Here is a 26,871-nt window from a genome sequence, read left to right as displayed (position 1 = left end):
TCCTTCTTAAGACAGCTTTTATTGTTAATATGACATGAAAAAGTATGCAAGTTACACTAGAATTTAAAAACACACATCACACATTAACATAAGCCCATTTCCTGATTAAATTGCTAAGTGAAACTAGTCAAATTGTTTTATAGAGTCCTTCATCCTTCTATTTATGATGCAATAGACAACAATTTTCTTTACAAATATTTTGAGTAAAATTTGTGTATCTTGATTGCTAAAATACAAAAGTTTTCCATACAAAAATTTGTTGAAAGCACTTTCCTTCCCCCTTCCAAAAAGCATGTAAGAATGTAAAAAGATAAAGAGTAGATGGCTAGACTAACAACCAAACCCCACACAAGTATTTTTTTAACAAGGATATTAAAAAGGACCACTGTAAAAATGAGGGTTGGGGTTTTTTTTTGAAAAAAACAGTACATAGTTCAGTGTCAATATTTCACATTTCAAAAAGCTATATATATGATTTGACATACAAAAATCTCCGTTTCTGGGAGAAAGGAAATTAAGGCCAGACACAGCTTTAAAATTCACAAAAGGAAATACAAAAATATGTTGTGCTTCCAAGACTGTTCTCCTCTGCAGGAAGGGATAAACATAAGTGAGGACTAGATGATTGGCATTTACATGATTGCACAGCTTCTGTTGGCTCCTCGTGGGTCTCCCTATTTTAAATATAAAAAAAATGTTAAGATTGTAACTGATATATAAAACTGTAAAGTTTGATATACATTCAATGTAATGAATAATCTGCCTATTTTCCCAAATTATAATAGTATAAACAATAAGCATGTCTGAATCTTATTAACAATATATTTTACGTTCTGTCATAGGAGGAAAACATGGAACAATTCAAGAGTATTAAAATCATTTGCATGAAACAATATAAGTTGTTTGACAAATATTATATAAGGGGCATCTCTCCTTTCTATATCTGAACAATATTGTTGCATATACAATATCAGAAACACATGGACAACTATTTCCTTCAAAACCTTGAGCAAGTTTTCATATGCAAAAGCTGAAATAGAACTAAATTCTACATTGTTGTTAGAAACTTTTTTTAACGTGGAGTTGTAGCATGGATGGAACAGTTTTGAGTGTCTTTGTCTAGAATAAAGCACACATTTTGTCCAGACATGGGCCTGAAATGTGGAGTGTTCCAGGCATAACAATGTTGGGATGACTGAGAAAAGCAAGCAAGGCCACTTGATTATAGCTAAGGAAACACAAAGAAAGGAAGGTACTGTTAGGGGAAAAGTGGTTGGACATGCTGCTCTTCAATGTATGGGCATAATGTGCAATGGCTAAGAGGAGGATGGAAGAGACATTGGTGAGAAGATCTGGAGCTGGGGGAGGGGTTGACTGCAGCACAGTATATGCTTGCCACTTGTAGCTTCCCCACTTGAATTCAAGTACAGGGAAAGGCAATGAGAGGTTTGAGAGACAGGGCGGCCCATGCCTCATGTGAAAACAGGAGAGGTACATAAGTTTTTTTTTCCTACTAGCCCTTTAAGATCCCTCCAACATTTTTCAGCCAACCCTGGAACAAACAAAATATTCCAGTTTATTAAAACATGATTATTTGCAGATGTTTGCGAACCTCTGAGTCACAAATGTTTATTTTGAATTAAAAAACAAAACATATTTTCTACGTTGTGTACGCCCCTAAAAAAATACAAGATGGTCACAAGACAAATGTTATACTTAGTGCCATGGCTGTTTATAATGGCTTGGATCTAAGGGAGCTCAGTTCTGAATTTGCTTATGGCTCTCAAAATATTTTAATAGCTATAATTTAGTACCTTTAGGCCAGGCCTATGTAAACAGTGTTTAAAACATTAAAATCGTGGAGCAGGCTATGATCTAGACCAGTGATCCCCAATCTTTGTGGCTTAGTGGCCCGGCCCAGCTGGGGCAGGGAAGTGGGCTGCAGGAGTGGCATGTATGCATGACGACCCGCCTCTTGTGCGAGGGGAGCTGCGCATGCACACCAGACTGCCTCTTGTGCAGCCCAGTTCCGAATACGCCACGGCCAGGAGTTGGGTATCCCTGATCTAGATCAATGTTTCCCAACCTCAGCAACTTTAAGAAATACAGTATGTCTCTGAACTCTCAGAATTTTCTCAGGCAGCACTCTGGAAGTTGAAACCCACTCATCTTAAACTTACTAAAGTTGGGAAACACTGATCTAAGGGAAAAACTGGTTTCAAATTAGGAACTGGCTAAACAGAAGACTAAATATACACTGAGGAAAACCTGAATAACTGAAAAACGTTTCAAACATAAACAAGCATAAATGTACTACTCTTCCCAGTTCATTCTCTACCAACTCATGAGCTAAAGATGATTAATGTAGATCTGGATAGATTTAGCGATATTTGCATGGCTGTATTTCATGTGCTTATCAATCAGCCTGGTGATGTTTCTTCTCTCGTGGCTTTACTAATGAGGATGCAGTGATTGGTCTTTATTCCCCAACTGATCTTTCAATGGCTAGTTAATAGTTCCTTCTTTACCCTCTAGATCAGGGATGTCAAACTCATGGACCATGGGCCGGATGCGTCACACGCTGGTCACGCCCACCCACGGTTTAGCAAAGGAGGGAAAAAAATCCTGATATGTCATGTGACGATGACATGAGTTTGACACCCCTGCTCTAGATTACCAACAGCCAAAAATCAGCAACCCTAGCAAACGTTAATATCACATTACAGCTAGAACTATCAGAAAAGTTGTCTGGATCTCAGTCTGCAGTAGATTCTTTGAGTTTTATTTCATTTGTGAGATCTCTGTTGGTTTGTTAAACAACTAAATGTATTTGAAATTATAGGATACCTGCTGGTGAAATAGATCTTCCTCTTCTACAGCTTCAGTTGGTTCGTCTTCTACTTCTTCCCCCTCTTCAACTTCAAGTAAAGTTGTTTTGAAGACGGTGCTTCTCTGAGCAACTTCCTATAATAGACACTGCTGGGTTATTATCAAACACTCTATTTCAGGACTTTTTTTTATTATTATCTACTGTAAGCATGCACTGCTGCTGTGAATATATAATTCCCACTTGGAGAAGTATACTACTTTATTAAAAGGAAATCACAGACTTACTCCTCTATTTGGTCACATCCTTTTTTAACAGAATAAATCAAATTGTATCAAAGTAATGGAGTCATATGTATCTATGTTACCTCTCCCTGAGAGTTTTTCAGAACAACTTTCACATCTTTGCCAGTGCCCCAGGAATTCTGGTTCTTCCAGATGAGGTCAGAGGGAGGACTGGCTGTTATTCCAGCATTAGCAGCCCATATCTGAGAAAAATAAAACAGATCATACAAAATTTATATACATCTGCCAGTAAATTATCTTTGCATCTCTATTTACATATAATGTTAAAAGACAAAATACACCAAAACTGCATGTTTTTGGATATAAATTGCCAGAAATCTGAAGTGAAATAACAGTTTAAAGACATTTACTATAATCAACAGCAGGCTTCATTTTCTTAGGGAATAGAGTCTGAATGACACATATAATATTGATTAGGATTAATTTACACGTTAATTAGTTATTATTCCATTCCACTTGGACCTTCTGGTTGTAGTCCAGATTATATTTTATTAACAAGCTACATTTTGAGTTCCACAAAGTTGATCTCACTTACTGTAACTGTCTGGCCTGCCTTCAGGACATATCTTGAGGTATACTTATAATTCACAGAAACATCTCCTATTTTTCTGATCATCTCCCAGCCTCCCATTGGTTGATCCTACATTAAATCAGAGGACCAAAAAAAATCTGTATTAGGCAATTACAATACATGAACACAGATAACCCTTGAAATTTCAATGAAAATACCACAAAAATGCATCATATGCAGATAAATCTAACTTTACATTTTTAACCATAGCGATAGGTAGGAAACTACAAATATTTATGTTGCAAGTTTTAAAATTGCACAATTTTAATGTTCTAATAGGTTTTAAAAATTGGGTCTACAGCTCTGGTCTACAGATAGATCAAACCAATTTTGGATTATATTTTGGAACCTAAAATTCTTGGCTTACCCATGAGTACCTACAGTATATATTTCTACCAATTAAGCCATTCAGATTAATAGAATTATATAGAATATATTTTGCATGTATGCTATTCTTTTTACCAATAAAGAATAAGTACAATAGTTTTTGTCAGCCTTATCCATCCTCTAATTATATAAACTTCAATTCCGAATAATCCTTGGACAGCATGGCAATTGCTGAGAACTAGGGAATTTGGCACACAGGTTGGAGAAGAATGAATTGTTTAATAAAATATGTCACCACTGGGATTATAGAACTAAAACTTTTCAGTAAACAGATTTAAAACAACCTTTCACTGGCTGAGTTTATATATACTATATAATAAAAAACAAATCAATTATACTGTGTCTTAGCACATAATTAACATACCTGATCAGAAGTGTTCTTCAAGCGGATAAATTTCCCATCTACATCTATCTCCTCAATACAGATATTCCCAGTGGCAGAAGCTGAGTGAGCGATACTAACACTACTACTGGCCTCTGATTCTTCTACATCAACCCTCTTTCTCTTTGCCCTCGTCGTACGAACACTACGGCTTGATGATGCCCGAGAGACAGTTACACGAGAAGATGGGCTGGGAGTAAGTTTCAACCTGAGGAGAGAAATTCATGAATAGTTTTTTTAAAACCATGTCTTCATCCATCTTGTGTTATGAGCTGGTAAAAGTTCAGGGTAAGGTTTGTGAACCCAACTCATGAATAAAATAAGTCAATTAATCTATATTTAAATTAACATACAGGCTTACATTTTCAAATACAAACAGTTCAATTATTGTCTCTACCCTCTCCTTGCATAACCAACATTATGAATTCAGGCTAGTTTTTAAGAGGTTTCAAAACAAAGGCTAACCAAAGAATAATGAATTAAATTGTCTTTTATTCAGCAGAATACATTTTAGGAGAAGTGGTAGAAAGAAAGAAAATGACACATAGATTTTCTGTTGGGAGATACAAAACATGACCAAAGCAATCCAAAACTGAACTAGGAAAGAAAAGGGAGTAATGAATCTTCTTCTAATTCTCAAGACTGCTAGTTCATAACAAGTAGGCTGGAAAGTATGGAAAGGGCTATATTTACTGCTATGCTATGGAAGTTCTTCTGCGCCCAAACATGTCTGTGAATTGTATAGTACTTTCACACCAATACACGAGCATCATAAGCAACAGTGGTTTGGCAGTTGGATGGGGAAAAATAATCCAAGAATATTGATTGGCAGATGTGGTGGCTAAGAAGACATTGATAAGATTGGCAGACTGGTGACCTGCAGACTATGTAGGAATTTAAAAGGCAGAGGCTGCTGAAGCCGTGTTCAATTTTCCCGATTAGTCTCCTCTGGAGTTCATTTAGATGAAAACTCTTCTAGCTTCTAGCAAGCAAAATCAATGAGGAAACCAGATTCACTTAACCACCATGTTATTAATTTAATAACTGCACTGATTCACTTAACAACTGTCACAGTAAAAGTTGTAAAATGGGACAAAACTCACTTAAAAAATTTCTCTCTTAGCAACATAAATACTGGGCTCCATTGTGGTTGTTAAGTTGAGGACTACCTGTAACTTCCCATTAGCAAATCTATTCCCTACCAAGAGCAATTTTCTCCAGTGATTACAATACTTAAAATTACAAGATCAATACTATTTCAGTACTGTTGTTTATACTATACACTTCCTTACAGCAAAACATTTTAGTTGGATTTTAGCTTTTACATATCACACATGACTAAGCCAACAAATGTAAGCATGATCACATAGAAATCCTAGGAGAAAATTTGGAAAAGAGGATCTTTCCATTTTGACCTCCATTTGTTAAAAACATACACATATCTCATCATCAAGGTCTCTCCTGACCTTCAGAGAGGTGGATAAGTGTTTAGTGAATAGAAATATTAAATTACATTACCTTTCTTCTTCACCCTCCAACAGCTTCCTATAAGCATTGATTTCCATATCCAGAGCCAATTTTACATCTAGCAGTTGTTCATAATCATTCAACTGCTGTTGCATCTGATCTCGTATCTCTGCCATCTCTCTCTCTTTGTCAGAGAGTGTCCTGCGGAAGGTATCCCTTTCTTTAGCCAGGATGTCCTCCAGTTCTTGCATCCTCTCTAGCCACCCTCTAGACTAAAAATTACAAACAAAACAAAAACCTCAGCAATCTTAACTTCTGAGAATATATATATGGAAAGATGCTATTAAAAACTGAAACCAAAAGACATGAAATATTTTTATCTGTTTTGTACATAAAATAATTAGCATGAAGGAATTAATTTGTCCCCAAAAATATATTTCTACAGATTATTACGCAATCTAACACAAAAGGAAATAAACATACATATTTCCTGTTTGGGCCAAGAATAAGCCATGCATATCACTGAATGATTTCAAAACAATCTCATTTGCAGAACAATTCTTTTTAATATTCAGAATTCAGCTATTTCCCCATGCATTAACATCTTGAGTAAATACTAAGTATAACAGTACAATATAAGGATTAAGTGTTCCTTACTCTAAAGCAAATTAAGAATCTCTTCCTATAAAAGCCAGTTAATATATTGTATGCTGCATTATATATTAACGTATGTACATATTTTAAAATAACTTTACCAAGGTGATTTATAACAAATGGTGTAGTTTAAAATATTTTATATTACTTTCCTCAAATAAAATAAGAAAAATATTTTAAAGAAAAATAATTTATGTTAAAAACATTGCTCACTCTTCTGATAGTACTACTTTTACGCAACCAATAGTCAGCCGAAAGCTTTGTTTTGATAAGGGTACCTACTGTGTAAGCGATTGGACTTAAAATACATTAGGTAGAATTAATTCAAAAAACACATTAAAGCACAAATTAAGAGTTAAATTTAGATTTACTCCAAAAGAATCAGCACAATTTATTCAATGGTAAACACCTCAATTCAGATGCGTCTAACATTCACCCCAAAATATTTAAGGAGGATTGACTGCTGACAGACACAGTTTTATTCTGTTACCCTCTTTCTTCTCTTAAAAGCAGAAGGAAGATCGAGAAACTCCCTCATTGGTATTTGCAATAAAAGGAAAATAATCCCTTGTCCTGAAAAGTAATACAGTTGAGATATATTGTCTTCTGTTTTTAATTGAGAGAAATACAAATCCAATCTAGTAAAGGACCTGCTAGTATTCACTTAGAATCATAAATTCCTTACCTCTTTCTGTAAAGCAGACAGTTGGGAAGATAGGCTATCAATGCGCATGCGACTTTCTGTAAGTTCTTCTCTTACGGTATTAGCTGCTGAGCTACACATTTCAGAGGACAGCCTTGCGTTTTCAAGCTACAGAAAAGCATAGAAAAAGCATTCCAGTTAGTTTGCCAACAAATACAGTAACAAGTACTTTACTCTTAAAAAATCTGTAATAGAATTAAGTTACGTAATACAGGAAACCTCTCAGGCTGGCAACATGACAACAAAGAATTTACGTAATATTTTGCTGGTGAATGATCTTCCACCCATCAAAATATTCAGATTACTATTTTTCCCCAAACAGCAACATTTTCACTATGCTTATTAATTCAATATTTAATAAGCAGATATAATAGGATTTAAGATAATTGAAGCAGGGTGTTAACAGTTCACTGGAAAAGGGCAGCAAACTGGTGCTTAATAGTTTTAAAAAGTATTCCAGTTCAGTGAAATTTCAGTTATTCAACAATTTCAGCTTGTTTAAAAAAATCAGTGCAATCACATGAAATAAGCTGTTTTAAGAACACTCTACACTGTTACACCTTAGGGTTAAACATATAGGCTACAAAACATAATAAGCATGTTTATCTATTAATGATTCAGTTAGGGGAATGCAAAAGTTAACCATGCTAGGACTTCCTCAACAAGAATAAGACTGAATTAAATACATTATCATGTAAAGAGCCCTTTTAGCATCTTACAGAATTTGAGAAACATGTAAAAGGGGGGAGGTGACCTACAACTTCCACTACTTAAAAATAATAAACTTCACAATATTAAAAATTTATAACATTGGCTTTATTCAACCAAGCTTTTAAAAATTTGTTTCTAGCAGCTTTTAATGGCCTTTTCTTGATCAGCACTAAATGATGACCTATAGCCATGATGGCGAACCTGTGGCACACAAAGCCCTCTCTGCTGGCATGCGCTCCCTTGCCCAGGTCAGATCTCCGTGGCTTTTCTTTCATGAGCTTCTGTTTTCCTGCAAATGACGAAACAGAAGCTCACAAAAGAAAAAGATCTTACTGCTTGTCATGCTGCCAGTGTCAGGATGCCCTGCCCCCCACCAGCCAGCTGGTCTTTGGATCTCTGCTGCGCATGTCTGTGCATGTGCATTTGTGAGTGCATGTCCGTGCATGCATGCATGTCCACACATGTGCGCATGCACACCTTTCAGTTTGGGCATGTGTATGCATGCAGTTTGGGCACTCGGTGTCTAAAAGGTTCGCCATCACTGACCTATAGAATTATAGATGAGATATGGAAAGAAGAGATTTTTTTTGTTGCATTTTTAGAGAAAATGGTAAGCTACGATACTGAAATTGAAGGGAAATGAAATAATAAGAACTGATTAGACCACTAATAGATAAAGAACTAAAAATGAAGAAGCTAAGGGACTTCAGAATTCAAATAGGTAAGTACCTGACACATAACACCCAGACTTAACAATTGCTGATAAGAAAGACAAAAAAAAAGTCTGGATAATGTACATTGCAGTACACGGAAAAAGCAAAATAGAAAGAAGTGGAGAAAATCATAAAATACAAAACCTGCAGAGAATTAAATGACTATGCTAAAAGAAAGCAAAGATAGTACCAAGAGTAATATGTTATTTAGCACTGTAACAGGAGCTAAGAGCACACAAAACTTGTAACAATTTTTAACAAGTCAGATTTCTAGTTTATCATTTCTACAATTAATATAAATCAGCATTAGAAAGTTTTCAGCTAGTCAAAAAAATCTGAAAATATTCAAGTGTGGGTACTTTGGCATGGTATGTTTCTTCAAGCTCCTCTTTGTAAAGTTTCACTTGCATATCATGTTGTTCTCTCATTTCTTTCAGTGCTTGAGTCAGTTTGTATTCATAGTCTATCAGACGCCCAGAGTCCACCTCAACAAGGCGAGTTTCATGTTTCCTTCGTGTTTCATTTATTTCCTAAAAATAAATAAAGTTATAGTAAAAGCATTTTTTTTTAAAAGTAGGAATCTTATCAGGCTGTCATATTATGTTAGGGCTGTAATACTGAGTTACAAGATTAGGATCTTCAAGTTTTCCCATGCTAGCAATCCTCCTCAAAACTACTTCTACTGGTAACAGAGGCTAGCAATATTAATGACAAAGATGTGCTCAAAGAGGATCTGTGAGCCACAAACATTCTAGATAAAATAATGGTTTACCTAACCTAGCTAAAAAAATGTTTTGGTTTTAGAATCTCAACTCATTACCTCTTCATACATATTTTTTCGAAATTCCAAGTCTTCAATCAAACTTTGGCAGCGGTTTTCGAGATCCACTTTCAATAATGTTTCATCCACCAATTGTTTCTTGGCAGCTGCAAAAGCAGCTTCAAGCTTGAAAGAAATATTAAAATAAAATTATAGCACAAATTTCACCAGAATAGCACTACAGGAGAGAATAAAGTATCATCTGATCCAATATTTATATAATTGACCAATTACAGTATTCAAAACCTGCTTAGTAATATAAATATTTGAGATTTCTTTAATGTCTAAATTCTAAGATCCAGGTAGTCCTCAACTTACAACTGGTCACTTAGTGACCAAACTAAATAACGACAGACGTATGATGCTGTTTTGAACTTCCGACAGCTGCATATTTCAGAGTCTCAGCAACTGGTCCGCATTTATGGTGATTTGCAGCATCCAACAATCATGCAACTGCATTTTATGACATTTCAGTTGTAATCCTGCATTACTTCCAGTTATTTGTCCATAGCAAATAAATGATTCGTTTAACAACTGCAGTGGGCCCTTAATAACTGCAGCAACAAATGTTATAAAACTGGGTCAGTCACATGCATGACTTGTTTTATGACCACAACTTACAAATATAATGGGTAGGCTCCATTATGGTTGAAAGTCAAGGCCTATCCAATTTAATCAAGTATTTATTAATTTAATAAAACAGCCATAAGTTACTTTTTTCAATGCTGTTGTAACTTTGAACAGTCACTAAATGAACTATTCTAAGTCAAGGACTACCTGTACAGGTGACCCCCTTCAGAGAGGACAATTCAGTGAATAAGTCAGGTCTCATGTTTGGCAAAGATTTCTTTCCTCTAGTATGAATAGGGACCACATCTCTAGAGCAGGGGTGTCAAACTCAAGCCCATGGGCCAGATCCGGTCTGCGGGATGCTTAAATCCAGCCCGTGGGGCCAGCCTGTAAATATCAAAGGACCGGCCCGTGGTGCCTCTGCCGTGCAAAATTGTTTTTCGTAGGCAGAGTGCTGCTAGAGCCGGAGAGGCCGAAAAAGGGCCATGTGGGGGCCTCTCCGGCTCTAGCAGCACTCTGCCTACGAAAAACAATTTTGCACGGCAGAGGCACCACGGGCCATTTTTGGCCAGCAGTGTTGCTGGCGGCTGGGCAAGTCGAAAACGAGGCACGGAGGGCGTGCGTGGCCACCCACCCACCCCTTTGGCCAGTAAGGTGCTGCAGGAGGCGTCCGTCCCCTCTCCTCTCTCCTAACTACACCTCAACAAAGAACTGCAATATTGATCCGGCCCTCAAAGGAATCCAGTTTGACATCCCTGCTCTAGAGACTTCCATTTTAAATTAAACTCAGTAAACTATGGCTATTCTAGTTTTAGCTATAGTTAATTTAAAGAACCCTACTTTATTAAAATTGAGATGTAACATTTTAGCTATGATTAAACCATCATATCATCCTGATATAATCCTAAGGAAAAGATAACATATAGGCCCAAGCCTTATACACATAACAGACTATCACTGAAAATGACCATTGGCTTACCTGAAGGGTCATTCTCGGTGCATTGGAGGAGTGTCCAAGCAAGGGTTACATTCTGTCCCATTCCCCAAGGACTGGATTGAAAATTTTTGGCCACGCCCTCTGGTTTCCTCCATCCTTTTTTCAATGAAGGCATGGTCCATCTGGGACGGATGTCCGCCTAGCAATAGATCCCCACACGGAAAACCAGGACATCCTGGAAATAATACTCCAGGGTGGGGTTGTACATTCCTGCAGTGCACGAGAACGACCCTTCAGGTAAGCCAATAGTAATTCTCCAGTACACTTCTTGGAGTGTCCAAGCAAGGGACATGCCCAATGAGGTCCACAAACCACGTCAAGATTCGCCAGAAACCACGCTCTACAAGACAAGTCTTCCGAAGGCAGCATCCACAGAGGTGTATCTGTCCAGCTTGTAGTGCTTAACAAATAAGGATGGCGTCGCCCAGGTTGTGGCTTTGCAGATCTCCTCAATTGAGGCCTGGGTAGCCCAGGCTGCGGTAGTCACCGCTTCGGGTTGACTGTGCTGTCCATCTGGAAGGTGCAGACCTACCCTGATGCTTGTATGCCAGGGAAATGCAAGCCTTGAGCCAATGGCTAATGGTGGAAGATGATACTTTTCGACCCATGGCTGCCAGTTGAAAAGATACAAATAAGGCCTCCAAGTGTTGGAAGAAGGATATACGCTTGATGTACCTCTTCAATGCTCTCCGCACGTCGAGGGTATGCCAATAGCGTTCTCTAGGATGCGTGGGTCTCGGGCAAAAGTTTGGGAGAACGAGCTCCTAGGCCCTGTGAAAGTAGGAACTGATCTTTGGGATAAACGACGGGTCCAGTCGGAGAATGACCCTGTCATTATGGATGAGGCACAAATTGTCCCTGACTGACAGGGCTGCCAGTTCTGACACCCTTCTTGCTGATGTAATGGCGATGAGGAAGGCCATCTTGAAGGAAAGGTGCCTGATGGAAGATAGGAGATATTCTGAGAGAGCCCTGAGAACAACAGCAAGGTCCCAGGACAGGTATTGATGGATCACCTGCGGCCGCAGGTTTGATGAGCCCTTAAGGAAGGGCCGTACGCTGGGGTGATGGCTGAGTGATTAGGAAGAGTCTACAGATATTACAGTGGCCAGTGCAGCGACTTGGCGTTGTAAGGTGTTTGGAGTTAGTCCATTACTGAATCCCTCTTGGAGGAAGTCCAGTATTTGAGGGAGAGACATGGAAAGTGGCTCTAGGTGATGTGAGCCACAACAGGTGGAGAAGGTAGACCACGTGGCCCCGTAGATCCTGGTGGTGGAAGGACACCGGCCACCTGGATGGTATGAATGACTTGCCTTGAGAATTTGGCTTGAGCTAGGAGATCCCCCTCAAGTGCCAGCAGTCAGATTGAGCTCGTATGACCCCCTGCCTGAGGGAGACCAATTCCTGGGGAATTCTCCAAGGTTGGATGACCAAAAGGTCGACTAGTGAAGTGCCGAATTTGAGACACAGCTGACGGAACAGTTCAGATGGAGGCGCTACTCCAACTGATCCAAAGTGGCCCTGCTTAACCAATTCGCCCAAACGTTGTTTATCCCTGATATATGTTCCGCTCTTATGGAGCTAACATGATGCTCTGTCCACCGTCCGAGTGCATCCGCCTCCGCCATCAATGTGCTGGATCTGGTGCCACCTTGGCGATTGATGTGTGCCTTCGCCGCCATTGTCCGTACGGACAAGCACATGGTGCCCCTGCAGGTCTGACTGGAACTTGCGCAGAGCAAGGCAGACCACCCTCTTTATGTTGAGGGCAAGCACCTGCCCTGCACTACCTTGTTGCGGAGGTGAGTTCCAACCAAAGAGGCTGGCATCCGACGAAAGGATCACGCACTCAGGTTCTTGAAACAATGAGCCCTTCCTCAATGCTGGTGTCTGCCATCTCTGAGGGAGCATAGTACTTCGGCGATGAGTGAACGTGGGCCCTGGAGTTGCTGGCATTGGCTCTCTGCGATGGAAGGAGGAACCATTGCAACTCTTTTGCGTGCAGCCTTGCCCAGGGAACAATTGCCAAAGAGGAAATCATCTTGCCCAGCAATTACGACAGCAGGACTACGGGGACGGTGGGAGACCTTTGAACCTGCTGTACCAGCTCTTGGAGACTGTGAATCCGATCTGGAGACAGGGACACAAGACATAATGAAGTCTCAATCACCGCTCCCAAGTGTTAACACTCTTGTGGAGGGAGTGAGATGACTCTTCTTGTGGTTGATGGAAAACCCGTGGTACTGCAGGGAGTCCATGGTGACTTTCAGGTCTTGCTGCGCTACCGTGTTGGATGATGACTGGATCAAAATGTCATCCAGATAACATTGTAGACCAATGGGGCACTTTTGGATGTCCGCCGCCACTGCGGCCAGTATCTTTGTGAAGACCCTCAGGGCTGATGACAGCCGAAGGGGAGGGCCCGATACTGGTAATGCCGGCTGGCATAATAAAATCGTAGGAATCGCCTGTTGGCCAGTCTTTATCGGAAGGTAGAGGTAGGCCTCCTGTAAGTTGATGGAAGTCATCAGATTCCCTGGCCGAAGGCTGCCCAGGATTGACTGGAGAGACTGCATCTTGATCTTCTTTAGGCAAGATGATAGTTGAGCTTCTTCAAGTCCAAAATGGCTCTCCACCCTTCTGAGCTTTTTGGAACCAGAAAGAGGATGAAGTAGAACCCCCTCCTCTCCTGCCCCAGAGGAACCGGTTCTACAGCCCTTATTTCTGTCAGATGGCGAATCTCTGTCTCCATGAGCCCCCTCTTGATGGCACACCTGGGGGTGGGACAACGAATGAAATGTCGGGGGGGGGGAAGGGAAATGATCTCTAGGGTGAGGCCAAGCCTCACTCTTTGAGGTACCCATGCATCTGACGTGGTCATCTCCCAACGTCCTGCAAACAGTTGAAGCCAACCCCCTACAGGAGTGTGACTTGTGGTCATTTGTTGCGGCAGAATGGGTTGTTGGCCAATCCGCCGCGAAATGGATGTCTAGAAGGACTGATGACGGCCCCTGTCCCTAAATGGCTGTCTATCCTGGTTTCATTCGGAGCCCTGGGCATAGGGATGTTGGAAGGAGATGGAGGAGGAATTACAGTAGGTTGTGAGCCAGCGGCTCAAAAGGACTGCTTCCAAAAGAAAGAAGTCCTGTGGTCCGGCTTACAGGAGATGGAAGGCATAATCTTACGCTTGTCCTTATTCTCAAGAGTCTAAGAGTCTAAGGCATCTCCAAACAACTTGCCACACTTGAAGGGAGCAGACACGAGCTTCCATTTAGATTTCATGTCCGTGTTCCAATGGCAGAGCCATAAGAGCCGGCAGGAGGTGATGTTAAGAGGCCATGGCTCTGGAAGCAAACTTTGTTGCGTTAAGAGATGTGCCTGCAGTGTATCCAAGGTGGCGCAGTGGTTAAATGCAGCACTGCAGGCTACTGCTAGATCAGCAGGTCAGCGGTTCAAATCTCACCGGCTCAGGGTTGACTCAGCCTTCCATCCTTCCGAGGTGGGTAAAATGAGGACCCAGATTGTTGGGGGCAATATGCTGACTCTCTGTAAACCGCTTACAGAGGCCTGAAAGGCCTATGAAGCGGTATATAAGTCTACTGCTATTGCTATTGCTATTCAGCTGCCATTAGTTTGTTAACATCCTGGCGGAGCTTGGTATCACCTTGGGGAATATGTGTGAGTAGTTGACGCAACCAGGCAATGGAAGCCCTGCTAAAGAAAGAGGCCAAGGTAAGAGATGGTCCCCGCCCTGGAAGTAGAACATGAGGCCGGCCTACAGGATACAGAAGGAAGGGGAGAATCATCTTCCTCCACTACCCCACAGTCAAACAGATCTGCATCCCCACCAATAGAAGGGGAAGGGACCTGGACCCTCCATATGACTTGTCTGAGAACTCCTGTGGTTCTCCCCCGCAGGAGGATGGGGGAGGGGCTGGTTGGGAAAGGCTCCCCAGGGATTCAGGTGGATCCGCACGATGGATCAGTCTCACTGTGATGGTTTGCCTCTGTGCCCTTTAAAATTGTCTTTCTATGGCTTTTTGGCACCTGGCATCCACCTTATCCTGTTCTGCAGACTCCTTCCTGGAGTAAGGGCATCCTGGAGTAAGGGCATCTTAATCCCTTTATAGCTTCCCTGGCCACCCTGCCTGCCCTTCTGCTATAGGGCCTATCCACCCCAGTGGAGGGCCTTTGCTCAGGAGCTTCGGCAATGGTATCTAGGTCCATGCTGCCAGAGATACCGACAGCTAAGTCTGAGGAAATTGTAGGCCTGGAGGAAAATGGATGAATTCTGCCCACGCACTCCCTCAGGCTGAGGCGCTGTGTTCAGGACGAGGGGCAGGACTCTGTTGGGAACGCAGGTGGAACTTGCTATTGGTAGAGGAAAGGTCTGTGGAGGATGGCAGCCGCTAAGGCCTCCAAATGCCCAAGCACTTGCCTGAAGCTTGCTGCAGGAAGGTCAAGTGGATCCGCTGGGTCCTGGAGCTCCGGCAGCAATGAGCGGCAATTTGGTGGGGAAAAAACACCTTCAAAATGGCCACCGTTGCTTTCTAAGATGGCCGCGCCCAGCGAGAACCACGTGACACGGCTCTGGCAGATGGACGGCCGCTCCTGTTCAATCTCTTCACTGTGCGGCTGCTGAAGTCCTTAGATGTGCCTCCCGAATGCTGGACAGGCCACCGAAGTGTCGGACAGTCCCGCTGGTGAAGAGCAGCTGGGCAGCAATACTGTGGAGGTGACGGGCCGCCTAGAAGGCTGAGAAGCACGCCACTCCGTCCGGAGCGAAATACGGCTTCTTAGGGCAAGGCAATCAAGACAGTGAAACAAAGAAGGCTAATTAACTAAAAAAGGAAGGTAAAACAATAAAGAATTATGCTAAGGGAATTAGTACTTGTAATTCTTTCAGCTAAGGCTGTAAATATGTCCGATGGGCTTTGGACTGTAAATGAGGATGGAAGGAGCCAAAGGTTGTGACCAAAGATTTTCAATCCAGTCCTTGGGCAGTGGAATAGAATTTAACCCTTGCTTGGACACTCCAAGCAGTGCACCAGAGAATATAAATAATTAGGAATGCACTATATATAGTTGCTGCTACTACTTTATTAAAACAGTCTAATAGCACTGGCAGATTATTTTCCAAATTATATACTGTACAGCCAAGTAGTATATAATTACACCAATTATGAAATCCACTACAATAAGAATCCCAAAAAAACAACTGCTTGAAAATATAGCTGCTTATGATTTACCTGATTAAACTGATCCTTTAAGTCCTCAAGCTCCCCTTCCAGACTTTTTTTATCACCAAGGGCTGTAGCAAGGGCTGCTTCTTTTGTATTTAGAGAAGCTTCAAATTCCCGAAGCTTTGCCAGAGCACAATTCAGATCAGATTCTTTTTTTGCATAGCTAAAACAAATCAGAAGTTCAGTTCAAAGATTAAAAATGTGGAAAATGAATTAACATAAAGTTAATTTGCAACAAATTAACTAGGTAGAGCAAAAAGTTTGGAATGAAACAGGCTTATTCTAATTAGATATATTTGATATTAAGAAACATCTTAAGAAGCCAGCTGTTCCAAAAGTTGTGATGTAGCTCCCCCCCCCACATCCGTTTCTAGGACAGCATAGAAATGCAGTAATATCCTTGCTGCTATTAATGCAGATAAATTGGTTTATTTATGAGCACGAGGATAAAAAAAAGGCCAAATAAAAGATGCAGGTATCTGCTGGAAAAGTTGCTCTTTTTGCTTTAAAACTTTACAATGGGAAAAAATCTAATTCATATGGGTGTGTTGCATATTGTTGTGCTTTATTTGGTAGGCAACTGTGTGTTGATGAAACAGATTGTACAAATCAAGACTATTGGAACAATTGTTTACTTGTTTTAATCATCAGTACAATATGTATATCCAATCTGGGTTTGCTCTTGGACACTACTGGAATTGAGTTTTCAGGTACAAAATATTTCGATTGGAGCTAATTTTCTTTTAAACATGACAAAAACTATGTTGGTGCTTCATGTTCACCTTTTCAATAAAACTCTTCAATGACAGTGAAATCATACAAAATCTAATAACAGCAACAGATGAGCCACGGTGGCGCAGTGGTTAGAGTGCAGTACTGCAAGCTGTCTGCTGACCAGCTGAGTGCACTCATTTGGCACTCAGCCTTCCATCCTTTCGAGGTGGGTAAAAGAAAAACCCAGATTGTTGGGGGCAATATGCTGACTGTTTAGAGAGGGCTGTAAAGTGGTATGTAAGTCTATTGCTAGTGGTATTCATTTGCAGGTACGTAGATTTCATTGCAACAGCAAAGTTTATCAAAACTGTGTTCTGAAGATAGTGCATGCTTAGTCTTGTTAGGATTTTAGCAATGAAAGAATGGAATTACATTATAGCATCAAATGCCCCTAATTTGTATTAGGTTGGTGGTTAAAATCTTCTGCCTATTAACATTAGCTTACCAACATATTAACTACAGTCTCTTAACTTCTTGTGCAGTGCAAGCACTTTTGATTCAAATGCTTTTAATTAAGTTAACAGAAATGTTATTTAAATATAACCTACATTTTAGAGGGGAAAACTAAACTAGAATCTTGGGCACATATAAAACTCTACATGCCAAGTATTTCATCTATATACCACTCTAGAGCTGGGTATTTATTTACTGTAAATAACATAATGTATGAAGTAAAATTCCAAGGGTTTAAATCAGAGGTTCTCAAACTTTTTGAACAGGGGGCTGATTCACGGCTCTTCACACTGTTGGGAGGCTGGACCGGGTGGGCATGGCTAGGTGGTCATGTGACTGGGTGGGCATGGCCAATTTAGCAGTCCATTTTGCCTTTGTCCTTGCTGTACTTGCTCAACCCAAGGAATCTATTTACTTAAGAGCCACCCTCCAAAGGAAAAAAGAGCACAATTTTTCTTGCCACTTGCCTAATAAAACAAACAGGATTTCCTTCAAAATAACTCCTGATCATGTTTCAGATGACCACACAATAAACCAGACTGAGAACTGCACCAATTAAAATTGTAACTAAAGTCCCCAAGATGGGCATTGAGAGACATTGGAAGCAGGCGGAAGAAGGCAAGAATCAACACATACACACACATACAGCCTCCAATGGTGTCTCAGACTGTTGGGGCTATAGTTTGAAAAAAAACATGAACAAATTTCTATGAACACTGCACATTTCTTGTTTGTAGTGCAAAAACCTTGAAATAATACAATATTTAAAATGAAGGATAATTTTAACCAACATAAATATACTACTAACTCAATGGGAAGTGTGGGCTTGCTTATTTGGGATTAAGCCTGGAGAATTCACAAACTGATTTGCTTTTTGCCACACTTGTGCACATGTATATACACACATGAATATCTACCAAAATTGTTTAGCAATCAATTTGGTGAATTTAGTTTATATATAGGAAGAATCAAAGCAGTAGGTAAATTCTCTGTCACGCATTATGCTGCGGTTTCATTTGAATTAGTTAGCCAACGTCAGCTGATTTTGGAAAAGCTAGGAGACATGACACCCCCCCCCCACTCACTTTTAAAGTGCTACTTTAAAAGTAGCCCCTACCCTACTCACTCACTGGCCCTGGATCACATGGCTGTGAAAAACATCTGAAAGGCTGTTTTGAAAGCATTTTTAAAGTCTTTTAAACACTTCTTTACAAATTGGCAACTTCTTTTCATCCCACCACTCCATGGGCCAAATACTTTGCATTGGCGGGTCGTATCTGGGCCATAGTTTGAGGATGCCTAGTTTAGATCCTGAAACAGCCAACATAAACCTTACCTGTGAATCCAGGGATAATAAATGGAAATGTCAAACTCTGAAGAACAAAGCAGAAGCAGGAATTTCCCCCTCAAGTGGATTTTTTTTAAAGTATGTGGTGACTTCCAATTGGTTTTCCTTCCTTGATTTTTATCAAAACCTTTCCTACAGCTGGCTGATAATCAGATAAAATCAACCCACCAAAATCTGGGTTGGTTATCAGAACACTATACAAGAAACTGGAGATCAGTGGCTATAGAATATTTTTTTAAATGACTGTGATTTATTCTTTGTTCTGTGGGTAGAGGAAAATCCTCAATTAAGGGAACAGCTACCCAACAACCTCTTCAGAAATAAATGTTCATCTCTTCCTTTCTCCTTTTGTACCATTTAACTTCTTTCATTTTTTTTCCTGACATGCGCAATAAAGAAAAAAACAAGCAAACAAAAACCTCATATACCTATTGTTTCTTTCTGTGGCTTGTCATATCCACAGCATAGTATTTAAACAAAATGACTAGCAACATTTTTAACAAACGAATGGTTTTCTCTTAGAGTTAAACTAACTTCCATTGTTATTGAGAATGCAAGAAAGATGCGCTAATAAAACAGCACACCCAAGACTTAATGCAATAAAAAAATGAAAAAAATATTACCTCCTTTTGCTAAAGGTAATTCTTGCTTAACCACCATTCATAATTATAACAGTTAAATGAAGGGACTTGACAACTCTGGACACTTGACAACTCATCTACATTTACCATTTCCCTGAAAATAAGACAGGGTCTTATTTTCTTTTGACTCCTGGTCAAAAATAAGCACTTGGCCTTATTTTCAGGGAGGTCTTATTATTTTTGAGGTGCAGGAGGTGGCGAGCATGGTCACCTCATGACTGCTGCTGTGTTGTGCTTCCAGCCATGCTTCCCAGGACTCTGCGCCTGGCCATGCTGCTGCAACTGTGACAGAAGAGATGCGGTGACTAGGATTCTGGGAGCGGCTGTTAGGTAAGGATGTGTAGGGCATGTTTCTCCTCCCTTCCCCCCTCTCCGGTGTCACCTCCTCACCTCATGTTGTTTGCGTGGCAAGCAACCAGAGGAAATGGCAGGGACCAGCTGCGTATTCATTTAAATATTTTTGGGGAGGGCTTATTTTCCAGAAAACAGGGTACAATTTGATTGACAAGTACCTGCAATCATGTTATCACCATTCATAATATTCCCTGCTGGGTTCCCCAGAAAGTCAATAGGTAAGCAGGCAAAGTAAGTCACAAGCTGCAGCTACCTGTTGAGAAGACTTCCTCTAGTTGGGGGTGTGTGTGTGTGTGGAGAGATTTGCTGACAAAGGTCCATCCTGAAATCCAAGCAGGATTTTGGCATGGGATGTTTGCAGCATGGGACATTTGCAGCCTACAACTGAAGCAATGTATTTAGCCATTCTCTCCTAATGAGATCTTCCACTATGTGGGACATGAAACATCTGTTTCAATTTTACTTGTTAGAGAACAGCTGTCCTATGCACCAAATGAATCAGAGTTTATACTTGTTGAATCAATTAAATCATTGTCGAAAGGCAATGATAAACATATATTTTAATATTACTTCATAAATATCTTTTTTAAAAGAATGGAATGATCTATTTTAAGGGAAATGACACCCCTAAGAAGCTAGCAATCTTATTATGAATGTTAAAATTGGACAAATTCAGTTTATTTTTGAAGTGGATTTGATGCCAAAGTTTTTGGTATTTTTTACTACTCATGTATTAATCCTAAGAGATGGGCTGGAAACTATTTTTATTAAAATATTACAGATGCCTCAGTTTATTGAAGGGCAGTTTAATTTCCCCATTGTGAAGAAAAACTGCTATGCTTGCCATTTCCTATAAGATACTGGACAATCTCAATGGTATTTGCAAACAACTTGGATTTGATATTTCTTGATAATACTACATAATATATCTTTTTCCAAAACTCTAATCTTTTTTCATCACTAAATTTGCTTTTCCTATTGCAATTTAAATGCATTCTATTGGTGGCTACACAAAGTATATAAGAAGCAATATATTGGAACATACAACATACTGTTACATCATTACATTACGTTACATTATTCTCAATGTAATACTGAAACCAAGGCATTACGTTTTTTATTTATCACTACTGGGAAGAGACATACACTATATTGCCAAAAGTATTCACTCACAACTGATTCTGATGTGGATGGGTGAGTGAATACTTTGGGCAATATAGTGTATTTTCCCATTCTCATAGAACTATGCAGTATTGCCCACAATACTGACTTTCTTGGTTTACTGTATTTTAGATATATAAATAGAAACAGTAACAATCTTTAACTTTAGAGGTTGAACATTAAAGAACAAATATTAGTACTGTAATGAGGTACTTGAAAAATTCTTTCAAAATTCGGCCACATAGGATTGAAGAAAAAAAGATCTGACCATCCTATTTGTCACATTCATAAAGGATATATACAAGCATACATTCTGGAGTGGCAAACCCCAATAAACAAAGATCAGGCCCTTTCTTAGAATGTTTATTTAAGATGATAATTTTGCATGAAATTGTTATTACTATTATAAAGACATATCAGGAACCAGTGTGAGAAAATTTAATAATTATATAAGCCTATGAAGGTATAAACATTTACCTTACACTATCTAAACTAAATAATATTTTGCTCATTAACATATATTCTAAATATATGTTATATATACATACATATATACATATAACAATATCCCTCTTTGTTAACTTCAATGGTCTAACTTTCTAAATTTTAAGAGTTAATACTTTTTAATTAATACTGTTCAATATTACTGTACTGGAATAATACAAATGTATCACGTTTTGCAACTGTAGATACATGCATACATACACATAATTTACTCTAATTCAAATATATAAGCATTGTATTAATTATTTATTTATCCAGTTTTCTTTACATAGTTTTACATTAATATTCAAAATACCAATGCAATTCAAAAGATATCAATTGCAAACCCATCAAATCACAACATTACATACCCAGCTCTATAACATTTGTTATACTGCCTGCCTTTTCTCTGCGGTACAAATCCACTGATCTGCAGCAGGCAGCTTTGGTTACTTTTCTTCCTAAACACATTTTAATATCTGAGCATACCTCACTTTATATATGAAGCTATTATTAATGTTTGACAGAAACTTTCCCAAGGCAAGTACCAATCCACCTACACTCATACAAAATCAAACTTGCTGAAAAGGCAAAAATGATGAAACAGGTGTTTTGAGTATCATAATAGCAAAGCTTTGAACTCTTAATTTATAGCAGATTAAAGAGTGATTGAAAGATGTGAAATGAAAATATGCATTTACACATTTTCTTAGCATAGTTGTAAACTAGGGATTCAAGATGCACGTCTAAAATCATTTTTGTCTGCTCATTTGGTGGATGTAACAAGTTTTATCATTGCAATGTGAAGATGGAAAGAAAGAAAAAGTCTTCTGTAACTGTAATCCTGTTAGATTTGGCCAGATTATCTAATTATAGTTCTAATCTACAGGTAGTACAACTATAGTTTAATGACCATTTAAAGTTACAATGGACATCCCCCAGCTATTTATGACCCATAACCTATATAACCTCCTTGCAATCGCATGATTGTATTTGGATGTTTGCAAACCTTTGCAGCTGTTTGCAGTGTCACGTGATCAGACCACTATTTGTGACCTTTTTTTGCCAAATAACTACTGAAAAACTGCCTAGATTCATTTAAACTACTGACAATTGCTTAATGACTATTGTAAAAAAAAAATTCCAGCATTAACTTCAAATTCAGTCGCATGATATCTTTCAACTTGTGACCATGACTTACAACTAGACTAAATTATAGTTGTAACTCAAGGACTGTCTGCAGACTGTTCCAAGTAGCTTAATTTTTCATGAACAGCCACTTTTGAACAAGAAAGGTTAATATTAATTAAAATTAATATTATGTTAAAGATTAAAATTAAAGGGCCTACTTAACTATATGAAAAGACACATCTATTTTCCCAGGCAACTGTCTGAAGAGCACAGTGGTTTCCTGGGAAGACTGATGTTTATCTACTCAAATATAAATGATACATTCTGAATCAGTACAATACTTAAAAGACTGAAACTATAAAAGAGACAGTAATAATTTTGTAGTGCACATTATAAAATACACAAGGCTACCTGCTCCCTTTTCTAATTTTCATGGTATAAACATTATATTATGAAGAAATAACCTACTTAATAGAAAGAAGTAGAAAGTGAACAACCGGAAAAATCCTATAAAAATAATAAAGAATCAGTTAACACCTGATTCACTGCACATGCAAAATGTTCCCTTGCTCCGTGACGGTAAACATATGGCATACGTGCCACAGGTGGCACGTGAGGTGTTGCCCTGTCAGCTCCAGCACCCATGCGCTGATTTTGGCCTTCATTTTTGGCCATTTTTCATCCTCCAGAGGCTTTCCTGAAGACTGATTGAGGGGAGCAAAGATATGGGGAAATCCCATTTTGAGAAGCTTCCCTTCACATAAGATTGTTATTTTAGAAGCCTCTCTTTGCAAGATCGCTGAGAGGAGAAGGAAGGATTCCCCACCCCACTGAGCTCTCTCTTCAATGGGAGGCTCCCGCTTCTCAGAGTTATTTTGGGATGTGAGGTCAAAAGGGGGGGGGATGATGCATGCATCCACAGGGCAAGCACTTGGGGGGGTGTCGCGTAAGCATGTGCAGGGAGGGCACGTGGGAGGAGCATTGCACTATGGGTGTGGGCTCGTGAGTGTATGTGACAGCATGCCCGCACACAATTTCGGCATCCGAGGAAAAAAAGGTTAGCCAAAATTGGCCCTAGCTGAAACATGTGAGTTGCTTTGCAAAATGTGAAAATGTCCATTACTAAACAATACCTCATCAAGACCCTTGAAGCAACTGCTTTGATGTGCAGGCAGAAAAGATGTTTCCACCAATGCCTCTGGTGAAGTGGAAGAGCTAGTCTCAAAAGCTTTAATAGGAGGTACCTTGGTTTTTATGAGTAAAGCTGCTTATCTCAAATTGAATCTGTCCAATTCTCCGCAATGCAAAGCCATTTTGCAATACCTATTAAATATACTTGGATCTCTCAAATCTGACTGATATAGTACTATAGATAAACCAATCCTAAAATCAATTGTACTGAAGAATCTACATTGTGACATACATTGCTAAAGTTGAAGTGACTTCCATCTCATTCAGATTAGGATGGCCACTAAAGCATACTGTTTTACTCCAAGTTTTGCAAATATATGGGTATGCTATTCTTGGTTTTTTATATTTTTATAAGCAATTATTAGGGTCAGATACCATACATATTTCCAATGAATGCCGAACGTACTAACATTTTCAGATGCCAACACATACTTTGGACTCTAAAACTAGGGTTTATTGTTTGTTGATGGCAAATTATATATATTTAAGTCAACAAATATAGAATGCATCAATTTATGAGAAGTTCCCCTAGAAATATATGTCAAAACTATAAATGAAATACTCTAATTTCAATGGAGTAACAAGTTATCAAAAGAAACATAGCTAACATTTAAGAACAAAAAATTGCAATATCCTAACAATTAAGAATGTAACTGCTTTCCTTAAAATTAATTTGTTTGCATTTTCACTTTCAATGATACAAGGATTCTTATTTGCAAATAGGTGAATACTTGTCTACTATTTTTGTTTAGCAAAGTTCAAATTACTTGCACCACACAAGTTTCTTCAGACACATTCCTGAACTATTGAAAATGGAAATATGAATCTTTTTTGTAAATGTGCATGGTTTTAATACATATTAGATACCTATGCACTTCACCAAGCTCTTTCACAGAAAACAGATTTTTAAACAGCATCCAAAAACACAGTGAGACTTTGACAGAAAGCTTTTTAATGAAACTGACTAACTAAATCAACCACAATGTGGAGCACTTGATATTGTATATAGCATTGATGTCCAGATTCATTCATTAGTATCTCCAAATAGAGTTGGAGAAACTCCTGTCTGCAAGAACTGAAGAGCAGCTCCCAATCAGCATCAACTTTTTGCCTGGGTGGCCAATGAAGTGACTTCTAAAAAATCCAATATTACAGAGTCCAATATTATTACACAATAATCATATTTAAATCCCAAGTAAATGTTGAATTTTATAGTTAATCAATTATTCACATTCAAAATTGAATGATCAACCCAAAGGTTAAAACTGATCATTCAGAAAATAAACAGTTGTAGCAGTAGGTAGAACAGGAAACTTATTTTCATTCAGTCAAGTAAGAAAACATGAGCTGAAGCACATGGCCCAGAGGGTTAAAAACTGAATTAATATACCACCAGAAAAATGAATGGGGGAAAAAGGGGAGGAGGCAGTAACATTCCCTCTAACCATTTGTTTCTCATTTGTGAACGGAGCAAACACTGAGATTGGAATCTTATCTGAATTTCAAATGATCCATATTTCTCAATTATATAACCTTTCAAAACAAGGATTTACAACACAGAATGAATACTTAAAACTAAAAGTTAAGGTTGGAATCAATATAGTCTTCCATTAATAGCCCGCGTATCCTGTAACTCCAGATATAAAATACCCACGGCCCCTCAACCAAGCTGTAGGGCTTCGCCTGTTACTTATTCATTTTCTGCCTCCATGGTCGGTGGCATCTGATGCATTACGGGAGGGGGGTAAGGAAAGTTGATGATTTTGCAGAATGGAGATGGATGAGACAATTATGGGGATAACAGTCGCTTGGTCGGTTACATCAAAACCCAATAAACCCCCGCCCCCAATTTCCCCCTCAGGAACATGGACCCTGATGGGCGATCACGTGGCTACATTAGGGAGAAAGCTAACAGAAGGGAATCTCTAAGGGACGACAGGAAACACGTGGCTCCGGCTGAACGATCGCCCTGCATCCATTAATGGGCGATCTCCCTTTAAAGTTGCTGTGGGGTTTTTTTTTGGGGGGGGGGGAGAAATAGGCCCCAAAGTCAGCCACTTACTTGCCAAGGAGCTGGTCGTGTTCAGCGCGGATCTTGCCCAGCTCGATCTGCAGCTTGGCTCTATCCCGAGCAGTGTCGTCCAAAGAGCGCCTGGCATCGGCCAACTCGGTCTCATAGAGGGATTTAAGGCCGGTGAGTTCACGGCCACGCACCTCTTCCCGCTCGGTGACTTGGAGGTGGAGCGCGCTGTTCTCGATCTCCAGGCTGCGGACCTTATCGATGTAAATGGCCAGGCGGTCATTGAGGTCCTGCAATTCCTCTTTCTCTTGCAGGCGGGTGATGCGTGTCGGACTAAGCGGTGTGCTGACCGCACTGCTCCGGGTGCGCTGCCCTATCGGTGTGGAAGCCGCCACAGCAGCCGCCATGGCGCGAACAAAGCGCGGGGAAACGGGATGAAGATAAAAGAAGACAAAGCGGGAAACCGGCGGTGTCGAGCCGAAGGAGGGGCCCCGAAAGTTTCTGGGGGGGGAAAAGGAAGGTCGGAGGACGCAGACGTCTCCCGAGCCCAGCGGAACAAATCGGATTGAAAAGCAGAAAGGAGACTTTATAAGCAAACCCGAACCAAAAAAAAAATAAGAATGCCCCTTGCTTCAGCTGTGGAAAAAGAGGATGAAGGAAAAGTAAAGCGAAAGAAAAAACAACTCCAAGGTTTCAAATGAATGAACTGCGGAGGCGAAAGGAAGCAGCCAGGCGGGAAAATAGGAGGCAAAGAAAAGAGGAGGAGCGAAAACAAATGAGGCTTCTGCAGGTGCTGAGAGGGAAATACAGGGAAGGATTTTTTTTTTAAAGGAAAGCGGCAGAAGGAACAGTGCAGATGCTCGAAGAAGACCCGCGCAGACTCCCGCTGACGCTTGCCGTTGGAAAGAGCAAACCTAGCTATCCAACCGAGATGGTGCACAGCCTCCGGCCGCTCCTCCCGCGTA

At 39.8% G+C, this 26,871-nt stretch overlaps 1 protein-coding gene across 1 annotated transcript; it reads right to left on the bottom strand.

Annotated features, from left to right (window-relative positions):
• Window positions 1–26,871, bottom strand: LMNB1 (lamin B1). The gene is made up of 11 exons (XM_087715870.1): window positions 25,949–26,871; window positions 16,357–16,513; window positions 9,541–9,666; window positions 9,080–9,250; window positions 7,279–7,404; window positions 5,991–6,211; window positions 4,455–4,680; window positions 3,668–3,772; window positions 3,195–3,314; window positions 2,848–2,964; window positions 1–674 (listed from the first exon to the last, which is right to left on the bottom strand). Exons 1-11 carry the CDS (start codon window positions 26,311–26,313, stop codon window positions 633–635), a joined length of 1,776 nt encoding a protein of 591 aa, XP_087571996.1. The 5' UTR covers window positions 26,314–26,871; the 3' UTR covers window positions 1–632.

The sequence above is a fragment of the Thamnophis sirtalis genome, unplaced genomic scaffold (assembly GCF_051295495.1).
Source record: "Thamnophis sirtalis isolate CommonGarterSnake01/CBP01778 unplaced genomic scaffold, rThaSir2_p1.2 scaffold_5, whole genome shotgun sequence".
Taxonomy (NCBI): domain Eukaryota; kingdom Metazoa; phylum Chordata; class Lepidosauria; order Squamata; family Natricidae; genus Thamnophis; species Thamnophis sirtalis.
The sequence above is the reverse complement of the archived record's forward strand: the minus strand, read 5'-3'. Positions and strand labels throughout refer to the sequence as shown.